Source organism: Colletes latitarsis, chromosome 6 (genome assembly GCF_051014445.1).
Source record: "Colletes latitarsis isolate SP2378_abdomen chromosome 6, iyColLati1, whole genome shotgun sequence".
NCBI classification, from domain to species: Eukaryota; Metazoa; Arthropoda; class Insecta; order Hymenoptera; family Colletidae; genus Colletes; species Colletes latitarsis.
Genome location: NC_135139.1, coordinates 24,927,456 through 24,946,822, shown reverse-complemented (window position 1 = coordinate 24,946,822; position 19,367 = coordinate 24,927,456). Strand labels below are relative to the sequence as shown.

At 40.4% G+C, this 19,367-nt stretch overlaps 2 protein-coding genes and 1 long non-coding RNA gene across 5 annotated transcripts; 2 read left to right on the top strand and 1 right to left on the bottom strand.

Moving 5' to 3' along the window:
• Positions 1–624: 624 nt before the first annotated feature.
• Positions 625–9,168, top strand: Simj (transcriptional repressor p66-beta simjang). Of its 3 annotated transcripts, none has more exons than XM_076765984.1 (9): positions 625–1,140; positions 3,738–3,806; positions 4,200–4,480; positions 4,623–4,848; positions 5,166–5,451; positions 5,620–5,685; positions 5,933–6,366; positions 6,453–6,757; positions 6,842–9,168. In XM_076765984.1, the coding sequence occupies exons 1-9, from the start codon at positions 1,133–1,135 to the stop codon at positions 7,096–7,098; spliced, it is 1,932 nt and encodes a 643-aa protein (XP_076622099.1). In that variant the 5' UTR covers positions 625–1,132; the 3' UTR covers positions 7,099–9,168. The 3 variants fall into 3 exon arrangements, with proteins under 3 accessions (XP_076622099.1, XP_076622097.1, XP_076622098.1); XM_076765982.1 differs by having other exon boundaries at positions 4,197–4,480; XM_076765983.1 differs by lacking the exon at positions 5,620–5,685 and having other exon boundaries at positions 627–1,140; positions 4,197–4,480.
• Positions 9,169–10,960: 1,792 nt separating this feature from the next.
• On the bottom strand, positions 10,961–19,340 carry LOC143342289 (uncharacterized). Its single transcript, XM_076765986.1, has 3 exons — positions 19,119–19,340; positions 17,748–17,865; positions 10,961–13,789 (listed from the first exon to the last, which is right to left on the bottom strand). The coding sequence occupies exons 1-3, from the start codon at positions 19,263–19,265 to the stop codon at positions 13,599–13,601; spliced, it is 456 nt and encodes a 151-aa protein (XP_076622101.1). The 5' UTR covers positions 19,266–19,340; the 3' UTR covers positions 10,961–13,598.
• Positions 13,746–15,084, top strand: LOC143342290 (uncharacterized). Its single transcript, XR_013079778.1, has 3 exons — positions 13,746–13,856; positions 14,041–14,079; positions 14,185–15,084. It is a non-coding gene; the product is annotated as an uncharacterized LOC143342290 (long non-coding RNA).
• Positions 19,341–19,367: the final 27 nt, after the last annotated feature.

Genomic DNA, 19,367 nt, shown 5'->3' with positions numbered 1-19,367 from the left:
AGTTAATGTTAAGCTGGAACCGAACGACGATAATGATTTCTCTTTGAGTACAAAGTATATGTACAGTTACTATAATACAAACACAAGTGATAAAATACCGTATCGTGTATGTACAAGCTACATTTTAATTTTCGACCAATGTACATTTTTCTAGAGGATTGAAAATGTATCGAAATTTCCAAAGAATCTCAACGTTGTTCCACATAATTGAAAATAATAGAAACAATTAAAAAAGAATCTTGAAAATTATAATAAAATTTAAGAAGGAAAACGATTACTGATATACCTGAATGTCGATTTTTGTAAAGTTTACGAAGGTAGAACCGAAAAATACCGGTTATTTTTCATTTCGATACAAGTCCCTAGTTAAAAGAAATCCGATTTGAAATGCCCTCCAATACGAGGCGGCCAGTGCCCGATTGGCGGTTACCGGTGCAGGTTCGAAAGAGAAGGGAATGCGCAGAAGCACGTGGATTTGTTTAGACGACTGTCAAGCCCCTTTCGTAGCGCATTTACAAAGTCCGTGGGGTGCTTCCGGTAAGCCCCGTAGCTGGCGGCGGCGCTTTCCCGACAAACGATACCGGGGGCCAACGGGGGCGACAAGATCCACTGTCTACCCCCCTCTTTCACCCCGTCCCCCTTCCACGGCGTTACACCTCCGATGCGGAGACAGAGACAGAGACTGGGACAGGGGCAGGGGAGGAGTGACGACGGCGACGATGCCCGGCGAAACGAGCGATGGAGGAGGGGAAGACATCAACGGCGGACAAGGCCGCCATATTGAATCACTCTCGTTAATTTTTGCGCAGAGGCGGTGTGAATTTTTTCTCCTTGCGCGGAAGGTAGCGGCTCAAGGTTGTGTCTGGGATACGCGTTCGTGACGATCGTTTCGCGGTTACCGCTGGCACGCGTCAAACCCGGACGGTACGTTGTTCTCTCGTGGACGGTCGTTTGGTTATATGTACACATATATATAATGGTAAACGCGATGCGCGTGTATGCCGTAAGAAAAAGGTTCACGGAAACATGCGGAAATCGTGCGTGCACGGTCGCGAGGCGGTGAAGTGTGCTCGCGATAGGGAGGGAAGCGAGAAGTGTACGCGTACACTGACTGCGGTACGTGGTGTGCGCCATGTCATTGTACGTAAGCGATAGTATAGAGTGTAATATATCGTAGTGGAGTGGAAGTGAAGTGGAGTGGAAAGCGAACCGGCTGTCTTGCCTGCCTAACTGTCTGCCTAACTGCGTGTGCCTGCTGCCTGGTTGTCTGCCTATCCGCTTGCCTGCCCGTTCATGTCCGCTTTGTGTAATTGATTTGTATGCCGAACCGATTTACACAAATTCGGGCCAGCTTTCCGATTGACTGACCTCCTCTCAGGTACGTGTGCGCCTTCCTGAACGCGGGAGGCGTTGGCGTGTGGGGGTCAAAACACTCCCGTGCCTCCGTTCCAGGGAAGGTGCGATTATCAATGTAGTAGGAAATACATTGTGCACGCGGAAACATAGAGTCGCGTGTCGTCGTCGTGCGAGCTGGCGTCGCACGTCGCCGAACGAGCCCGCGAGCATTCGCGCGTTACAGCTCGCTCGGCACCGAGGCATAATATTTTGAATTGCCTGCGCGATCCAGTTGCAACTCTACGCGATTCCGATCCTTTATATTACGAATAACAAAATTTCGATATCTCCGCTCGATGATTCAGCGTAACGTCAGATTCGTGTCGGCGACTTTATTAATACACGAGGTACGATAAAAGACGGAGACATGGAATTGATGCGAATCGGTGTTACCGCGAGTTTGTTGCGTTTGTGATTTTTCTGCTGTTCCTTCGATCACGGTGATTGCACGTTCGATTGGGCATTTTTAACACAAGCCACGAAGTTGCTGCTTTTGTTTGAGATCGAACAATTTGGTTCGCGATCAAACAATTTGATCAACGATAAGATTAGCTCGTAGAGTTACTGCAACGATGCCACTCGTTTATTAGGTTAGGAAGAAAGTGTAAGATTGCCGTAGGTCGCTTTAAGGTCCCGTGCCGGTTCGAGGATTCCTCGCTATTTACTCCACGTACAATTCCCTGCTCGATCGTTATACGAATAAAACGATTACTTGAAAAGTAACAAAACATGTTCTTTTTTACATTTTTAGAGTATATATATATATATTTATATTTTGTGCGCGTAAAATGCATAGTTTAACGAGATAACTGCGTAATAATATGAGTAACACAGAAAATGTCCATTATTGCGCGCATTACTTATATTTGCTTATCGGTTCACCGGCGTTCGACGAACAAAGTAGTAAGACGAAAATGAAAAATGCTGTGACATCAATTCGAGAGTTTAGAGACCCTACTCTGTCACGTGATCTGGAAAGTGTGCAAGGCGGGAGATCCGAGAGAAACTCCGTGAACTAGTTAATTCCTTCGTGTTAGGATGCTCCGAAGGCGCTGCTCGCCGGAAATCGCGACGTTTAAAAAGAAAAACGCCTTAATAATAAAAAAAAAGAAAAAAGGCGCGTAACGAAATACCGCTCTCGATACCATCCACGTCTGCACGTTTACGACCACGGGAAAAGAGAGTAGTAAATAGTGTCGTATTACCTAGAGGTCGCGCTCGGTTTCACCGATACAATAGTAATTACGAGATGCGTGGACGATATCAAATACGTTGCAAAAACATTGTAACTCCTTCGTCCCTCTGGCCTGGGAAGGCCGGCAGTGGGGACTCCGTCGAAAAATCGATTTCCCGTAGGGCATAAGGGTGCGGGAGGTGCTAGGGAGGGCAAGGGAGAAGTACGGAGACGAAATTCGGGAAAATCCGCAGAGAAATAGGGAGGGAGGTCGAGGGAAAGAGAAAGAGATTGGTTTCTAGCCCGTTCCGATGCCACTCGTGTGGGTGAGTGGCTGACTGTTGTGGAGGGGGTAGACCGTCGACGGGGTGAGGGGAGAAATAATTAATGTGCGACCGTACCTCTCCCCTCACGGTACAGGGCACCCCCCCTCCCCCCTTCCACAGTCTTGTACCGCTACGCTTAGCTGCCATTGTGCCGAGACGCCACTTCCGAAGCATCAAATTCAATTCTTCGATCTCGTGCCGCCACTTCTTTGCGAAAAACTCGGACTAGAAAGAGAAAACGGAAGGGCACGCGGCGTACTGTGCCGCCGGCGGGCCTGTAAAGCGCGCCAATATTCTCCTCGTGCATGATCTCGGAACGAACATATATTCTTCCTGAACGTCTTTAGAATTCCGCGGAGGTTAGGTTAGGACATTGCTTCCGTGGATATCGGCCGATCGCCCGCCTTGTAACTCTAAACGCGATCTTGTACCGCGCGTTCTCTTGTCCGCGAGCTGATCGCGTTGTTACCGGTGGTGTCTGCTGTGTTGTGATTGCGTGTCTCGCGGATCGAGACGAGTTGTTGCACGGAGAAAAGAGGGAAGCACGATGCTCCGGTGGATATGAACGGAATGCTCGAACGGAGATTTTGGTAACCCAGTTATTTTTATTCCCGGCGAATCTTTTCTATCGCTTTCAAATTACGGCATTGCGAAACGCTCTGCCCCACGTCTGCGTTGGCTTCTTTGTAGTGTTTCTTTTTTTTTTTTTCTTTCTTTCTTTTTACCCTCCCTCCGCCCGCGGCGAATGTGTTCGCTGTGTCGTTATTATTGAAATCGATCCAATTGAAGTGCACCAGATAAATCGTAGTTATTAATAAATACTTGTGTTTTTTTTCTCGTAGAGTTGTCGCATTTGAAAGAATGGAAGCCATGGATTTGGACGGAGATGCGGTAGTGGACTTGAGTGTTAGGTAAATTTAAAGAAATTTATTTTTCACGTTCTTTTCGTCGTATTTTACATCGTTCGACTGTAATATTGTGTTAAACGAAATTGTTTAAGAACTATGTCAATTCAAAATTGCTCTTTGTTTACATCATTGTGATTATGAAATGGGGCTATTGTTACACATTATAGTTATCAAGAATGAAAGTACATAATGTGTTACAATACTTTGCAATAACATAGCTTTTAGCAAAAACGTGCTCTTATCACCAATGATAAGTAGAAGCAATTATGTTAAACTGGGTTGTTCGTTTTTATTTGCATATATAATTCATATAGTTCCATATATGTTGTATCTTCTGTTTAACTGAACATTTTACCACTAATTTTTTATACCGTGATGATATATATTTTTCAGTAGCAGTGGTAGAAGAAATTCACCATCGATCACTGTTAACTCTGGCGATGCAGGAGTACCATTAGATCTAGGTCTTCATTTATCTTCGAGTCCTAATCTAGATAACAACATGCCAGAAGCACGTAATATCCAAAATGCAGCGAGGGGGATCCTGGCCCCCAAATCTGGAGATGATAGGAAGACACGCCGAAATCTTAGACCTAGAATTGAAATAAGTTATGCAGAGAGTCCAGATGAACGTAGGATAAATGGCTACGTGAATGGAAATGCAGACAGTGATGAAGGTTAACTATAAAAATAGCATATTTATTTATAGTTTCAATATAATAGCCTAATATACTGTTACATATACGATTTGCATATTGTGTTCTACATACTATATAATTAATACTGTTGAAACAAATATTTAAAATTCCTATCTATTAGGTGATATGCCACCTCTGCCTCCAATAAAGGAACTGTCGTCCGATGAATTAGCTGAACGTGAAAGAACACTTAGGAAATTAAGGGAGGAACTTAGATCTGAGGAAATGAAGTTGGTATTGCTGAAAAAATTACGGCAATCGCAACAATTGAAAGAAAACATTGCTGCTGTACCAAAAGTACCCAGCAAACTACCACCACCAGTCACTGTACAACAAGCAACCCATAGGTAAGACTCATAGAGTTGTAGGGAGATTATGTCCAGAAGGAAGGGAATCGATGGACGAGGCGTGGTCGACAAAAAAATACACACTTACCGCCAAACTCTGTCTATGAACTTTCATTTACTTTTCCAAGTCTTCGAACGCACTGCCGTTCTCGTTGAGAATCTCCGCTATTTATTGTACATACCACGGGTTAGGTCGCCACCTATATTATAACCGCGGCAATTTCACGAAAGCGGGGGAAATACACAATTCGCGTACAGAGTATTATATTCCAAGTATACGTGCTTGTTTATTATTATTAAAATATTTTTTTCTTCAGTCATAGGATTGGAAAAGCACCACCGCCGTTACTTAGGGGACAGCCTGCACCAAGCAGGAGCAGTATACATGCTCCACCACCTGGAATGTTATTACCACCTACAGCTGCTCGAAGTTCTTCTTCCAGTACTGGAATACCACCTAATATGATCATACCACAACCACCGCATCCTAGGAGCAGGCCACCTAGTGCAACACCAAATGTATCGAATTATCATGCGCCTGCAGACAGAACTGAGAGGTCGACGAAAGATCCAACTCCGACTCCAGCGCATCAAGTAAGTAAGGTACAATATACTTTTTTTCTAAACATACTTTTGCGAATGAATATAATTGAAATATAGCATAATACCATATTTATATGTTATATTTTTAAAGATATTTGTTTATACACTATTTGTGTCATATTTGTGAACTATGTAAATAACCGTACCTGTGTTTTTGTAAACACAAAGCTGCTTGTTGGATCTCAAGAAAATAAAACCACTGCATCCTTAAGCACACCTGTGATTTCAGAGCAGGTATATCCACTAGTCAAAATATATTTAGTCTCTTGTCGCTCTAACTATATATTAAATATTGTATCGTTTTCTTGCCATCCTAATAACACCATATAATTTCTTTTGCTGTATGTAACTTTATTATATATCCATCTTTTTTTTCTCCTGTTCTCCGTGTTATATACATTTTATTGCTTTATAGCGAGCATAAAAATAAAAGTTTAATAATCTTTCCCGCGTGGACGTAATGTTTGTTTTTCAAATTTAGGAAAGACCAAGAGACGATAATCAGACGCCTGCGCAACGTCAGGCGGCTGCTAAATTGGCTTTGAGAAAGCAACTCGAAAAGACGTTGCTGCAAATACCACCCCCAAAACCACCACCGCCGGAGATGCACTTTGTTCCAAATCCCTCCAATACGGAGTTCATATATTTGGTGGGTTTGGAACATGTGGTTGACTTTATTACTAAAGAGCCAGCTATTCCACCACCTCCGGAACCATTCGAGTGTACCCAATGTAAAACGGACTTCACACCTGTGTGGAAGTGGGAGAAGCCTATCACCGGTGGCAAGAAAGAAGGTCCAAGAGGACAACATGCAACTTTCCAGAGACCTCCGGCAGGTCGCGATCCTAGAGTCATATGTGAACATTGTGTAACAACTAACGTTAAGAAAGCTCTAAAAGCAGAGCACACTAATCGGTACGTACCATATTCTAAAATAAAAAATGAGAAATTTCTTTTCCCTAGAAAAACATTTAATAATGAACGAATAAATGTGTTCGCAGGTTAAAAACAGCGTTCGTGAAGGCACTACAGCAGGAACAAGAGATAGAACAAAGGCTGGCACAAGCTGCATGTCCAAGTCCAGATCCACCAGCTCCAAAACCAGTTCCTAAAGCAGCTACTCCTACGAGGAGAGTAGCTACACCACCAGCCCCTCCACCCCAAGTACCACCAGCACCTACGCTGGCACCAACGCCGCCAGCACCTAAACTACAAGAACATCCTTTGGTTAAATTGGCTGAAAGCGGGAAGTTCAGCCCTCACCATGCTGCTGCTGCAGCTGCTTTGCAGCAACAGTTGCTTAGAGGTAAGTTTAAAACGTTCGATGTTTTTTTATAATTTATACGAATAATAAATGCCATTTACCAATAAATGCAATTTTTTTCTCCAGAGTTGGCAAAGAACCCTGTACCGGGTTTGCCGCCGCATCAACCTCTTCCTGCTCATATGATGCCACCGTTTACCTCGATATTGTATCCTTACCAGCTAGCAATGGCGCAGACTGGCGGGAAGGGTCTCGCAGAATTACAACGACAAGCGGCAGATTTGCAACGCCAATATTTGCTCGACATGATTCCGTCGCAAGCATCTCAGGCGCAGGGCAATCAAGCTCCACCGCGAGCCCACCCACACAATTGGAAAACGTAACCAGACGCATTTAAAGATCGAACAGTAAATGCAAATAAATAAAACTGCAGAGCTGTGTTAGAGAATATCGAGAATCAAGATACTCTCGTATTCTTTTTCCACGACATCGTACTAAAGGGATTTAATGGTGCGCGACAGTCACACCTTCCATACACTTAAAATAATGTACCAATCGATTGGATTGGTATCTTTATTGCAAAGTGAAGCTCAAACCGGAATAACGGACAACAGACAATTCTTGTAATATTGCGAAGAGGAAACCCAACCATCATTTGTGAATATGCATTGACGTGTGAGTGTGATGTTATTGTTACCCGGAGGTTCAAGGTTTAATTGCCTCTCTGAAAAAAAAAAAGAAACCTAAGCTTTCAGTTACGTTGATACACGGTTATCGTAATGTTTGGTGGCTTAAAACGAAAGAATGTTTCCGACTAGCGAAGACCAGCGAAAAGTTTACGCATCAATTGATTTTTAAACGAATGCCTCCAGTTTCGTTTCTTATTCGTTACCCTGTGTTGGTATTAACAGTACTGCAAATGGAAACTGGGTGAATATGTCAATCAATCGGATTCAAGTAAGTGCATAATAACTTGGACGCACACGAATGAATTTAATTGCTTCAATTATATATGTATATATAATTACACACACATATATATATATACATATATATATATATATAATATAAATAAGAACCAAATGGACATTTATAAGGCACTAAGGACAGTAATAAGTGTTACGTGATTATATGAATTGGTTGATCTAAAGATAGTAGTGATAATCGACGGACGAAAACACGTGGCGAAGCAACAAAGTTAAAAAAAAAAAAGGGTGGAATCTTTTGTAGACCCTTACTATTAAGCCGACCTTTGTCGGTGGTTCGAATGATTTGCAACCATCGGCGGTACCTGTACTCTGTGTATATCTCTTTATTTTCTTCAAAACTGTGAGTATTTTTAAGGCGATGTAACACGAGAGAGCGAGATAGAGAGAGAGAAAGAGTTGTAGTTACGACAAAACCGATCTTTGTAAGAACTGCGTGTGTGTCAGTGATAGTCAGCAAATGAATGTGGGAGTGATAGTAATTTCTTTCTTTTTTGTTTTTTTTTTTTTTTTCTTTCGTCGATACAAGACAGAGAACGATAATTCAGCATGTTTTTAAGTTAGAGTGACACGAGTGTCATTCGCGCACAAATCGTCGTAGGGAACTTCGTAATAATAATAATGATAAGACTTTGGCTCACATCGATGCAGGATGCGTTAAAGACGAAAACGAAAGATTTGCCGACGATCGAACGTTTCAAATCTCTCTCTATATATATTATATATATATAAGAAAAACAAAGAAAGGAAAGAAACTGTCAACTAGGGTATATAAATTAATGATAGCGCGATTGATTTCATGTGTCACGTCGATGTAAAAGTATTTAAAGAAATCTTAACAGTACATATGTATCCGAAGTTTTACCGAACCGGTCAAAGTGGCAGGCGGCCGAATTTTTACAACGTATCCTCTCTCTTACTAAAAGAAAAGACAAAAAAGAATCTGCACTTAAAGAGTTACAAATCTCCGGCACACGTCCCAGCAATACTTATCATCACTACCCACTAATAATCTGATTTCATTGATTCCGGCTAACCGATCTTGGTCATGAATTTTCCGAATCACTAAATATATAGTTAACTGTAGTCTTGATATTTCTCGGTATATGATACAAGTTAATAAACTAAAAATAGCATAATCATCTCTCTTTGTACTACGTGATAGATTTTCAACTCATACTTGATATAAACATGTACACCGTAAAGTAACGTCTACGATCGCATAATAGATCAAGATCTGTGTTTTTTGTGTAAGAGAAATCGAAATAATATCATTGTCAACATTTATCATTGTTGCCAGGACGCTACCGCTGTCTAATCCTCCTGTCGCGCGAGAGCGATTTTATTCGTATTTATTCGTGAACACGGGATCAAGGGAGAAAACGTGGTTTTTGTAACGCACAACGCACGCCATTATATTTTGTCCAACTGTACTTTCGTCGATAGAACACGAAGTTGTCACATTTTTTTTTCTTTTGTATTTTAACTCGTTCGTTTCAAGAAATTCAATCAGTGAAATAATAACAGAACGAAATGTTATATTTTCTGTATATAAGATATCCCGTATGCCACATGCTAGATTTTCGTACACCAAGGTTTTATGAAGTAATGCCAAAGGGGATAATTTTTCTCTGTCATTATTACATAATGTCCGTTATGCTGTGACATCCGGTATATCGTTACGTTAGTTTCGTACGTAGTAGGGGTATTGGGTACCTGAAACTACCAGTCGAGATTTCGAAAGTTTCGAGTGATTTTCTTTTCGTTTTAATAGAAATTGATCATAGAATGAATCACGATCTGTATTTCATATTTTCGTTGGTTTTAATTCTTTTTTCAAGAAGCTTGACGTGTATTTGGGAAAATAAATAAAGTTTTGAGTTGGCAAGTATTTATACATACAGCTGAAGATTCGTTAAACTTTGAGTTTCGTGCGTTCGCGATGTATCTTTCGAACATCAAGATGATTTGGATCGGTAGTCTTGAGTTTAGAATATTTTTAACAAGGTTGAGTGCGAATAATTCTTAAGTTACACGCTTACGAGCAGTACCGTGACTGTGAAAATATCTTTCGAACGATATTTTTGCGACCAATTATATTCAGCGTGGCGTAGTTAGGGAAATTTTATTTGCGAATAACGAATAGTAATTTTTAATCAATTCGTAAACTAACCAAAGTTTACGTTTTATTCGTAAATCGGTATGTGTTAACGGATTTTGTAAGTCGACAACCAGATGAATAAAGCTACGACCAAAAGTCAGTTTACGAATTGATCTTGAATTTTTATTTATTATTCGTGAATAAAATTTGCCTAACTAAACAATGTGGTACGAAACTTTCGGGACCCCGAGTCGACTGGAGCCTCAGGCAGGGATGAGCAAAATGTATTTTAGAAAGTATCCGAACGACGAGTATCTTACTAATTTATATTCTGTTTGTAGTGGAATCTTTAAAAGTATTCGTGTACTGTACTGAGTTTATTCAAACAAGTTGTTCAAATAGGTTAGGTTGACAGTCGTTTATGCCGAACAATAATGTTGGTGATTCCATTACAACTACGTTTACCGTGGACTGATACAAGAAACTAAATAGTACTGTACGCAAAATCCTTGTGAATGTCCAGAATATTAGCATTTCGTATTTAACGGTCGAGTAAATGCAGAATAATTCATTCGGTTTCAGTATTCAGTACATTTTAATCTAGGTAACAAATAACGAATACGTGGGATACGAATAAATTTTAATCGGAACATGCGTGCTGTAGTCGTGTGTACATGGCATTAATGTGATGTTTGCTATTTAAATTTTATATAAATAAATAACTTTACAATAATACAAAATTTTCTATAAACTCGTAAACTTCACACACTTTCTATGACTGTTTTTTCCATGAATTTATTACAAATTTACAGAGTTCTATAAACTTATATATTTTTTATTTATATACAATCTATATATTTGTGCATTCTTTATAAATTTCCAAATTTCATTATTTATTTATTCGTTCAAAATTTACACACGTTTATAAATTTGTCAATATCGCTGTTTACGGAAATTCATAAACTTTTCAGACTTATACATATTTTTTTAGAGCAAAAAATCAATAAAAATCTTGCGTGAATTCGTAAAATTATTTCTTTATTTATAAAAAGTTCATAAATATGTATAACTATGATAAATTTATGAAAGACATAAAATATTGGCAAGATACTCGTGTAGTTGTAAACAAATAAATAATTGAATTTGTAAATTTGTAAATTTCTTAAAAATTTCTTTATTTCTTTACAAACACTTTGAAGAGCAAACACCACACCGATACAGTCGAATACAAGTTGTAGCGGTATTTAATACTAGATTTACGTGCCATCTTGGCGATTACATCGAATTCCACATAAATTACTAACAATTAACATTTATGTGCTCTGTAACTTTATGTATGGAATTTGAGACACGTAAAATTGACGGTTTCCGTAAATCTAGTGTTAATGTACGACAGTTCGAGTATAAAGTCCAAGCGAGCCTCGATATTTGATCGTTATAAAGTACAATATGTGAGGTTGTCGTTTTTTCTAAATACATATATTCAGTATTTTAGATATATCATATTTCGATTACAAAATCATTCGAATGTGCTCATCCCTGGCGGTTACCGACGATTTCAGCTACACGATCATCCCCGATACGTAATGTTTGCGTTTCTTTTACCGATATCTCCCTTTCCTCGTGGCGAAACATCGTTCAACAAAGTGAAGAACGTGCGCGGTGCATCACTCTCACGACTGCCGAATACATGTTCGCGTAAGGTTCCGGGTAATCCGTTTCACAAATCGTAGTCAGTTGTCGATTCCGTTTCCGAGCTCGGACGATCTTACGCAATACGTTCAATTGCATTTTCTCTCACGGACAAACGAAAACAAACAAAAACAAAAAAAAAAACAACCTGTAATACGTTTCTTCCTATCTTCCTTTCTAGTCTTGTCTTTCACCTCCGCGTGGTGCTGTTTAAGAGCTAAGCACTGTCGAGTGCGAACGTAATTTTATATTCTAAAAGAAAAACGAAAAAAAGTGAAAAGAAAAGAAACGCGTCTTTTTCGCTGTAACAAGAAGAGAGAAAAAGACTCTCGAACTTGGGAAATTTGGCGCAGGGCGGTAGTGCGAGGAATGAGAAAAAAGAAAAAGAAAAAGAACCACTCGAACGAAAGATGAATATCGAAGTTTAGATCTGGCGGTTAAAACGAACGGAATTTCAAACACGGTGGAATAGTATTCTTAAGGTACTCGAAGGAAAGCTGTGTAACGAAAAACACGTGATCCGATATTTCGTGGGGTCACAGAAAGAGAACGCTTTGCACGAATTTGGGTAAAAAGAAAAGAAGATGAAAAAAGAAAAAAAAACGAGAATACTCGGATCGCCGCGAAACGCAATATTGTTTGGAAACAAGTCTACACGCACCGTGGAAATTTTACGTCCAAAAATTCGTACTGTTATCTTAAGTCTGACTACCTGACAAGAATCTCTCTGCCCCCACAATTTATAGGATTAGTAGTTATAAAAAAAAAAAGAAAAGAAAAAAAATAACAAAAAAATAAAGTACAGATTACCGAATACTCTGGAGACTACACGAATAAAGCTTATCAATGATTGTATTTCGAGTGATGTTTATTATTTTATATTCTAGAACGTTGTTGGCGAACAGCTGCGCGAAACCGTTTGTAGGATCAATGACCTTTGTAAATTATTAAATCGGAAGCGTGTATATTGCGTTTAACCTTTGGAAGGTACCGTTAATTTTCTACTGATTTTGTAACTTTACCTGAGAACGCTCAAAAATTCGTGATTACAAAATCTCTGGTTTCCTTTTGTTATTTTTTTATTATGTATCTTTGTGTCTACCTATAGGGTATGAACCGGGAGGTAAATACTTTTCCATGATGTTTGGCAGGTAATTCTGATCCAAAGTAGCCGTGTACGCTCGTGGGTTCATTTCTAACCCTTAACTTAACGAGGTAGATGGCGTTCAGGTTTGATCTCGAATATGGCGGAGCACGCCAAGTTTGGGTTAGGTTATATGCTCGATGTTCTCGTATTCTCACAAGGTATCTACGATCTCGGTTATTCGGAATTACCCGCCAGATATCCTGGAAGAATGTTTTGTAGCTTGTCAGGGAACGCTTTCCACGGCATTAGATTAAAAAATATCGATCCTTCGATGGATCGTTTCGTGACAAAAGCGGAATCAACGTTTCTGGTAAAGATTTTCACGAGTCGGGTACACTTTATCTCGCGACATCTTAGTTCCTGGCCGGCGAAACGTCCGTGGCAAAAAATCACACGGGGGACCAGTTTAACGAGTCGAATGATAAACGCTATATTTAGAAACTCGATGTAAAACTTTCAGCTTATGCAAGATGCCATACCAATTCGGTTAGGGTATTCGAAGTTAATCGTTCCCATTTACCACGAGTGTCTTGATGTTTATTACACGTGAAAAAAGAAAAAGATAACAGTAGCCAATGGGTGGAGATGTACTATCGATTGTCAGAATACTCTCACGTTGGTCCAAACCAGGGCCTCCGAGAAGATTTTTATCACGGGACACGGAGTTTCTTTCGAGTCCCTTCTCCGTCAGCCATTTTGTTATGCCATGAATTGCAGCCAGTGATGGATCTAGTGTCCGCCACTGACTGTAGTAGAAAAACATGAACTCTGGTCTTTAAATGGTATATGTAAACGTTTTCTGGGATTTCAGGAAATTTCCAGCTCCATTGCTCGACAGAGGCTTCCTGGGCCGACGTATCCCCTGCATCCTCCCTCTCGCAGGCCCCGGTTCGAACGTTAAACGAGTATCGTCGTCTTGTTTTATCTCGTTTCGTTTTGTGTTCTCCGTTTCTTAAATCAATTCTGTTTCTTCTCGTTGTACTCGGCGAGGCATTTCTTGAAGTGCTTCGAGCAAAACGGATACAGCGTCGGATGGTCACAGGTCCTGCAGGCAGCCGCGAGATGAGAGCAGCATCGCAAGCTTTCCCGGCAACAAGAGGCCCACAATTCGGGCCCGGCCGAAGCACAATTGTAGCAGTAGCAGTCGCCTGAAAGGACCAAAGAAACAGGTGAAACTTGCGACTCGGTTCATCGTGACGGATTGTCGTTTATCAGGTATGATGATTAACCTGTTAATCGGGCAAGACAAGTTACAGCCAGGAATAAAATTGACTGGACACTCGCCAACTGCAGAGAATCGTAATTCAGTCATTTTTCCTAATTAACTTGACGCCTTTTCCATAGTAGACAACTAAATGTCTTTATAAGCAATGTAATAAACGAGAAATCATTTTTCCAGATTCGAAGCAGTCAGTTGTTCTTTCAAGATGTATAATAGGTCCGTTATTTTAATACTAATATTCATCGTTTTAAGTTATAAAATCATATTGTATTCGTATGTTCTCTTAAATTTGGAACAATTATTTATATCATAATTTTTCAGAACTTGGAAGATGTCAACATTCATGGCGTCGAGTTGGGGAACGATGCAGAAAAGATTGAGAAACACTGACTCCATAGGCACCTAAAAGTTCGCGGCATTTTGCTGCACGTGTTCGTAGTTTCGATGTTCGCGGAACCACGGAGCCGAACATGTATCTTCCGTATTTTTTTTCCAAGTTTCCCTTTCCACTGCATGCGCTGCTTGTGTCTCTCCTCGGATATTATTCATCGCGATTCCGTTACTCAGGCACAGTTGCATCATTGTCGAGATACCCGACTCCCTAGGTTAAACAAGCGTAACGCGAAATGGAAATGAAAAAGAACAGAACGGCGAACTGTATCACGTGTCACGTACGCCGCACGTGCGGATTTTTCATCTGAGAACTGGTCCAGAATCGAGGCGAGTTGTCGATCTGTTCTAGGTGACGCGTAGCTAGAACGTAAGATTTTCTTCGTTCCTAACGGTATTCGTCCACGGGGTTCTTATTCTCTATACAACACGATCGGAAATAATGCGCGTGGTTGTTCAAGATCGCTCGACTCGACGCGTTCGCGTGTATCGATACGCATCTGATTCGAAAGCGGCCTAATGTGTGTCACCTTTGTGTCGAACCTTCTCACGGGATGCGCTAAAGCACAACTGGAATAAATTTAGAGGATTAGTCGAGTACCCTTGCACTTGACTATGCTGTACGCTAATTTTCGTTGTACTATTGTTCACAAACATTATCAATGTCATGGTTTGTCGCCGTTTCCGATTCAAACTCAATCTGTGTAATTCGATGGACGTACATGAATCACGTTAGGCGAATGTGTCGGTAACAACGTGTTTAGAATTGTCAGTTATTACGGAGATCAGTATCCAAATCGTCGACATCCTAACGGAAGGGTCATTCAAAGATTAGATTTGTAAGTTATACATAAATGTATATGTGATCCACCCTGTGTTAGGACTCAGTTATGACTATAGAAGGATGAGTATCGATATAGAACCGATTCCAGGGTCCCTGTTTACCTCGTCGCGTTGCGTGTAATTGGATAAAAGGAAAAAAATCGTTCCAAGAAATCGAGTACACCATCTGTTATTCGCGGTTACGTTCTCGTCACGGTAATTAGACAGTCGTGCGAGACTGTACGCGTCCCATGAGCGTAATGATAGTCCGGTCGCTAAATCTTCCTTGCTCGCGATGGTGAAAGGAGGGACACGATGCCACGACTAATACAAATCCTTGCATTTATCCTTCCATTCCCACAGCAGCTATATCATCTCGCATTAAAAATTATTCGATAAGGCGTTACTATCATCTAGAACAGTGGTTCTTAACCCTTATGGGGTTCCTTACATGGGAGCACGTCGAACCCGTACAACGCCGATTTTAGACGTCAAGTTTTTATATAATGGAACGTTAAGACATCGAAAAGCGTTTAATTCTTGGTAACGATTATGCTCCAGTTACTTGAATTCTGTATTCTTGATTCATTTTTTCACGGTCGGTCACCACTTTCTCGATTACATCACGCTTTACTGAACACCCTGTACTGCGGGTCACGTAGATTTCTAGGAAAAGGTGAAACTACACTTTTAATTGTGCTTGTAAAGTTTTCAAAGATAAAGGCTGGCTTTCTCCAAGCATGTTCCAATTTCGAAACGGTTACTTCGTCGGTTTTTGGGCAACAAAGAATGTCTGTATAGACTGATAAATTTAAAAAATAACAATATAGTAAAAGTTAAGGTAACACTGGAGCTGTTGCTGGCGAAAGTGTGCTGTCAGGGCAATGTCTAAGTCCTCAACCACGGGGGGTTAATATTATTTTCACATCATCGAGGTAAAAGTAGAAACGTTTCTACAGTGATTATCGTTACGGAAACAGTGATTCATAACAGCACCTCGATAGACGAAGAAAAACGGGTCTGAATATTCATGCAAGTGTCGAGAGGTGACTAATCTAATAAGAACCAGCCCCATTTATCGTTAGACAATATATCTTCATTAGTACATTCCCCTGTCAAGTATGAACGATGACTAAGATCTGTATCCAAATGTTTGTGCATATGGTGGTAAAGGGTAAATTACAAGATGGTATTAATTATTCGATCGGTATTCCATCCGATCTAGAGGTGCGCCTAATTCATGGATTAACATTTTCGCTCGCTGGCATGCATTTAGCGCGAACAAACGCGTTCAGGAGTGGCTATAATATAGGTTCCAATTGTTTACGTTGACAAGTCATAAACTAAAACCGGGAATTATACTGGCACTGTGTGCAAAATTGGAAATATGCAGCTTACAAATCACGTAACAAATCAATGTCCCTAAATTCTATAATTGTTATATAATATCTCTACAGTATTTCTAATTTAATTCACTTTCCCAAATTATCCATAAACCGCGATCTTGTACTCGCTTTGAGCGTTGCATATTCTCATCCAGGCGAAAGTAGAAACGTTTGCACATCGTGCAAGTATAATACCCGGACAAAAGTGATTTATTGTGCCACGGTGAATCAGAGGATACGATGCATGGATCGTTCGATCGATCGGTGCTGTCTAATTTATAGATCGACACTCTCGAGAGGCGTGCATTTAACGTGGGCAAACAATGTCCGTGGGAGTGGCTATGTCAAGGTTAGAATCTCTATTGTACGTCACGGAAACCGTTGTTTTTTCCATACCACCGAGATACGACCATTATGCTGGCATGCAAAGTTGTAATTATTCCGGTGTTTTCCAAAGTAGGAGGGGATCGAAAGAAAATCTGTACTGCAGAAGCATTTAGATGATGTATCTAAGCATTTGCATTGTTTCGATACTGAAGGATCGAACATTTGTACAAATTTATTTTTGGTATTTGGAAAAATGAAGCCTCTCGAATCCCCCCTTAATCTATGCCTGATAGAAACGTTACTGAATCGAACCATATTAATTATACGAGAACAAGAGATGGACTACCGAACTCAAGCTAGTGCATAAACAATGAATCATACGTATTAGAACGAGACCAAAAGATAACAGTGCAATCTGAGCCAGTAGACAGTGACAGGGAGATAACAGAAAAATTTAGGTCAGGTTAGGTTGAAAATATAACAGGAAGGCCAGGTAGATATTCCTCGTACTATGCCCATAGGGTGACTCGATGGGTTTTCCCGCTCAATTTCGGGCAGCATCAATAGCAGTTGAATTAGAGTTGTTTCTATTTCGAACTGACCTACACAAAGGGGTACCTCTACCAGCACAACACGAGGAATATTGAGGAGTAGTAGGTGTGAGTTTATATGCAACATAAAAATGGGACCTAATCTTTTTATGTATTGTCAGCACTGGCTTGTCGCCACCGTCGCCTCCCCATACGAGTTTAATAACTGTAGGTTTAGGTTATATCATTTTAACTTTCTTAGAGACAATAATTACTTTGTATCGATTTTAACGATAGTATTCGAAGGTTATTCGTAGTAAGATTCTAGATATTAAATCATTCGAGTAGCCGCAACTTCGACGTGAATGCACGGATGTGTGTGTATGTGTGTGACATTTTCAAGGGTCGTGTTACGAATGTATTGAATTACCTTCTGGACAGTCGACGGATCGACGAGCCTCGGCTCTTCTGCATTCGAGGCCCTCCTCGCCTTTCGGGCAGGTCGCGAAAGACTCCTCGATGGAATTTTCACCCAGTATTGCATTAATCTGAAAGTAACGTAGTGCCGGACAGTTTCATCGTAGCCAACGAGCGTGCAACGTCTACGCAATACGCCCCCGTCGATTAAACGTTCTTAACTCGCCTGTGCCTAAAGTAAACGATCTTGCACTTTGTAAATAAGCAGAAATTCCAATTTAAATAATAATTATAGAAAATTAATATACAGGGCATAAATGGGTTAATTATAAAAACGATTATACTACTGCTTCGAGTCGATCCTTGTCGAATCTAATTTTCAATAGTCGATCTTTATTTCATTAATACTGTCTCGAAAAAACATTCGTCATTTTCTTCTACCAAGTTACGTATGTAGGTTTAACCTCTTCCCGTGCTATTTAGACTGATACTAAACTGCTTTATAACAGAGATTATAAAAATCGTGACCAACTCTTGTGGTATACCGATAGGAATTAAAATTCAATCAAGTGATATTTACGTTTGGGCCAAAATCTTCGTCGCGAGTCAGACTCGTTAAAGTACGGGAAGGGGTTAATTAAGAATAACAGTTCAATGGATTCCCTCAGAAAGAGTCTTGTTACAATAGTAATTACGATATTCTCGCGATCATTAAAGTCTCGGGACCCGCGATAGTTACAGAATCGTACGTGTACGGACGTTCTCCGGTTACAATTTTTTTTGTTACGCAATTGAGTACCGGTATTCGTAGCAGCGAACCGATTCCGAGTCCTTCGCGGTCCCAATGCATTCTGATCCTTCGCAGATCCGTTTCGACTTCGTATCGAATACCTACAACCGATTCTGCCTCTCTTAGGTTAATTGCTCCAACAATCTTGATTTTATCATTTTCTCCGGTGTAATCCTTAGTTTTTTTCCGTTAAATTAAACAAATGGTTCGAAATGATTCGAATTTACTACGATACATGTCGATTTTCATGAAACTTTGCACAAATGTTCGTACATCTACGTAAGAATTTAGCTTTGATTGATTCGTGCCACTTGTTTACTTTAAGGGAGAAATCAACCCTTCTATTCCGATAAAAGATATTGAACAATCTCTAAATCTACGATAGAACGATCAAATAAAATATTTCGTGTTGAATAATTGAAAATTTGTATCGTTTAAATTACTACGTCTCGATTTTATTTGTTATTTATTATTCTAAGAAAGTTTCGCCGGTCTCCGATACGAAGTCGAAACCCGCGAAGAAGCTTCGATCGTTTGTCGAAAGTTATTTTCGACGACTTTCGGAACACTCGGTGTACGATTTGTAAAGCTCACTCGTTTGAACGCTCCAGGCTTCGAAAACATTTTGACCAGTTTCGCTAGCGCGTTCTCCTCCGTGACGCTCGTGACATTTTCCACGCACCGGTGGCCGTGGAACACTAAAAACGAACAGAGAAGCAGCAACGCACCGCGTGAACACATGTCACCGTCGTGTAAACGCGCCGACGAGAGGATTGAAAAAAAAAAATAAAGCTCACGACGCCTCGTCCCGGATAATTTGAAATCACGACTGGCGGTCAGGTG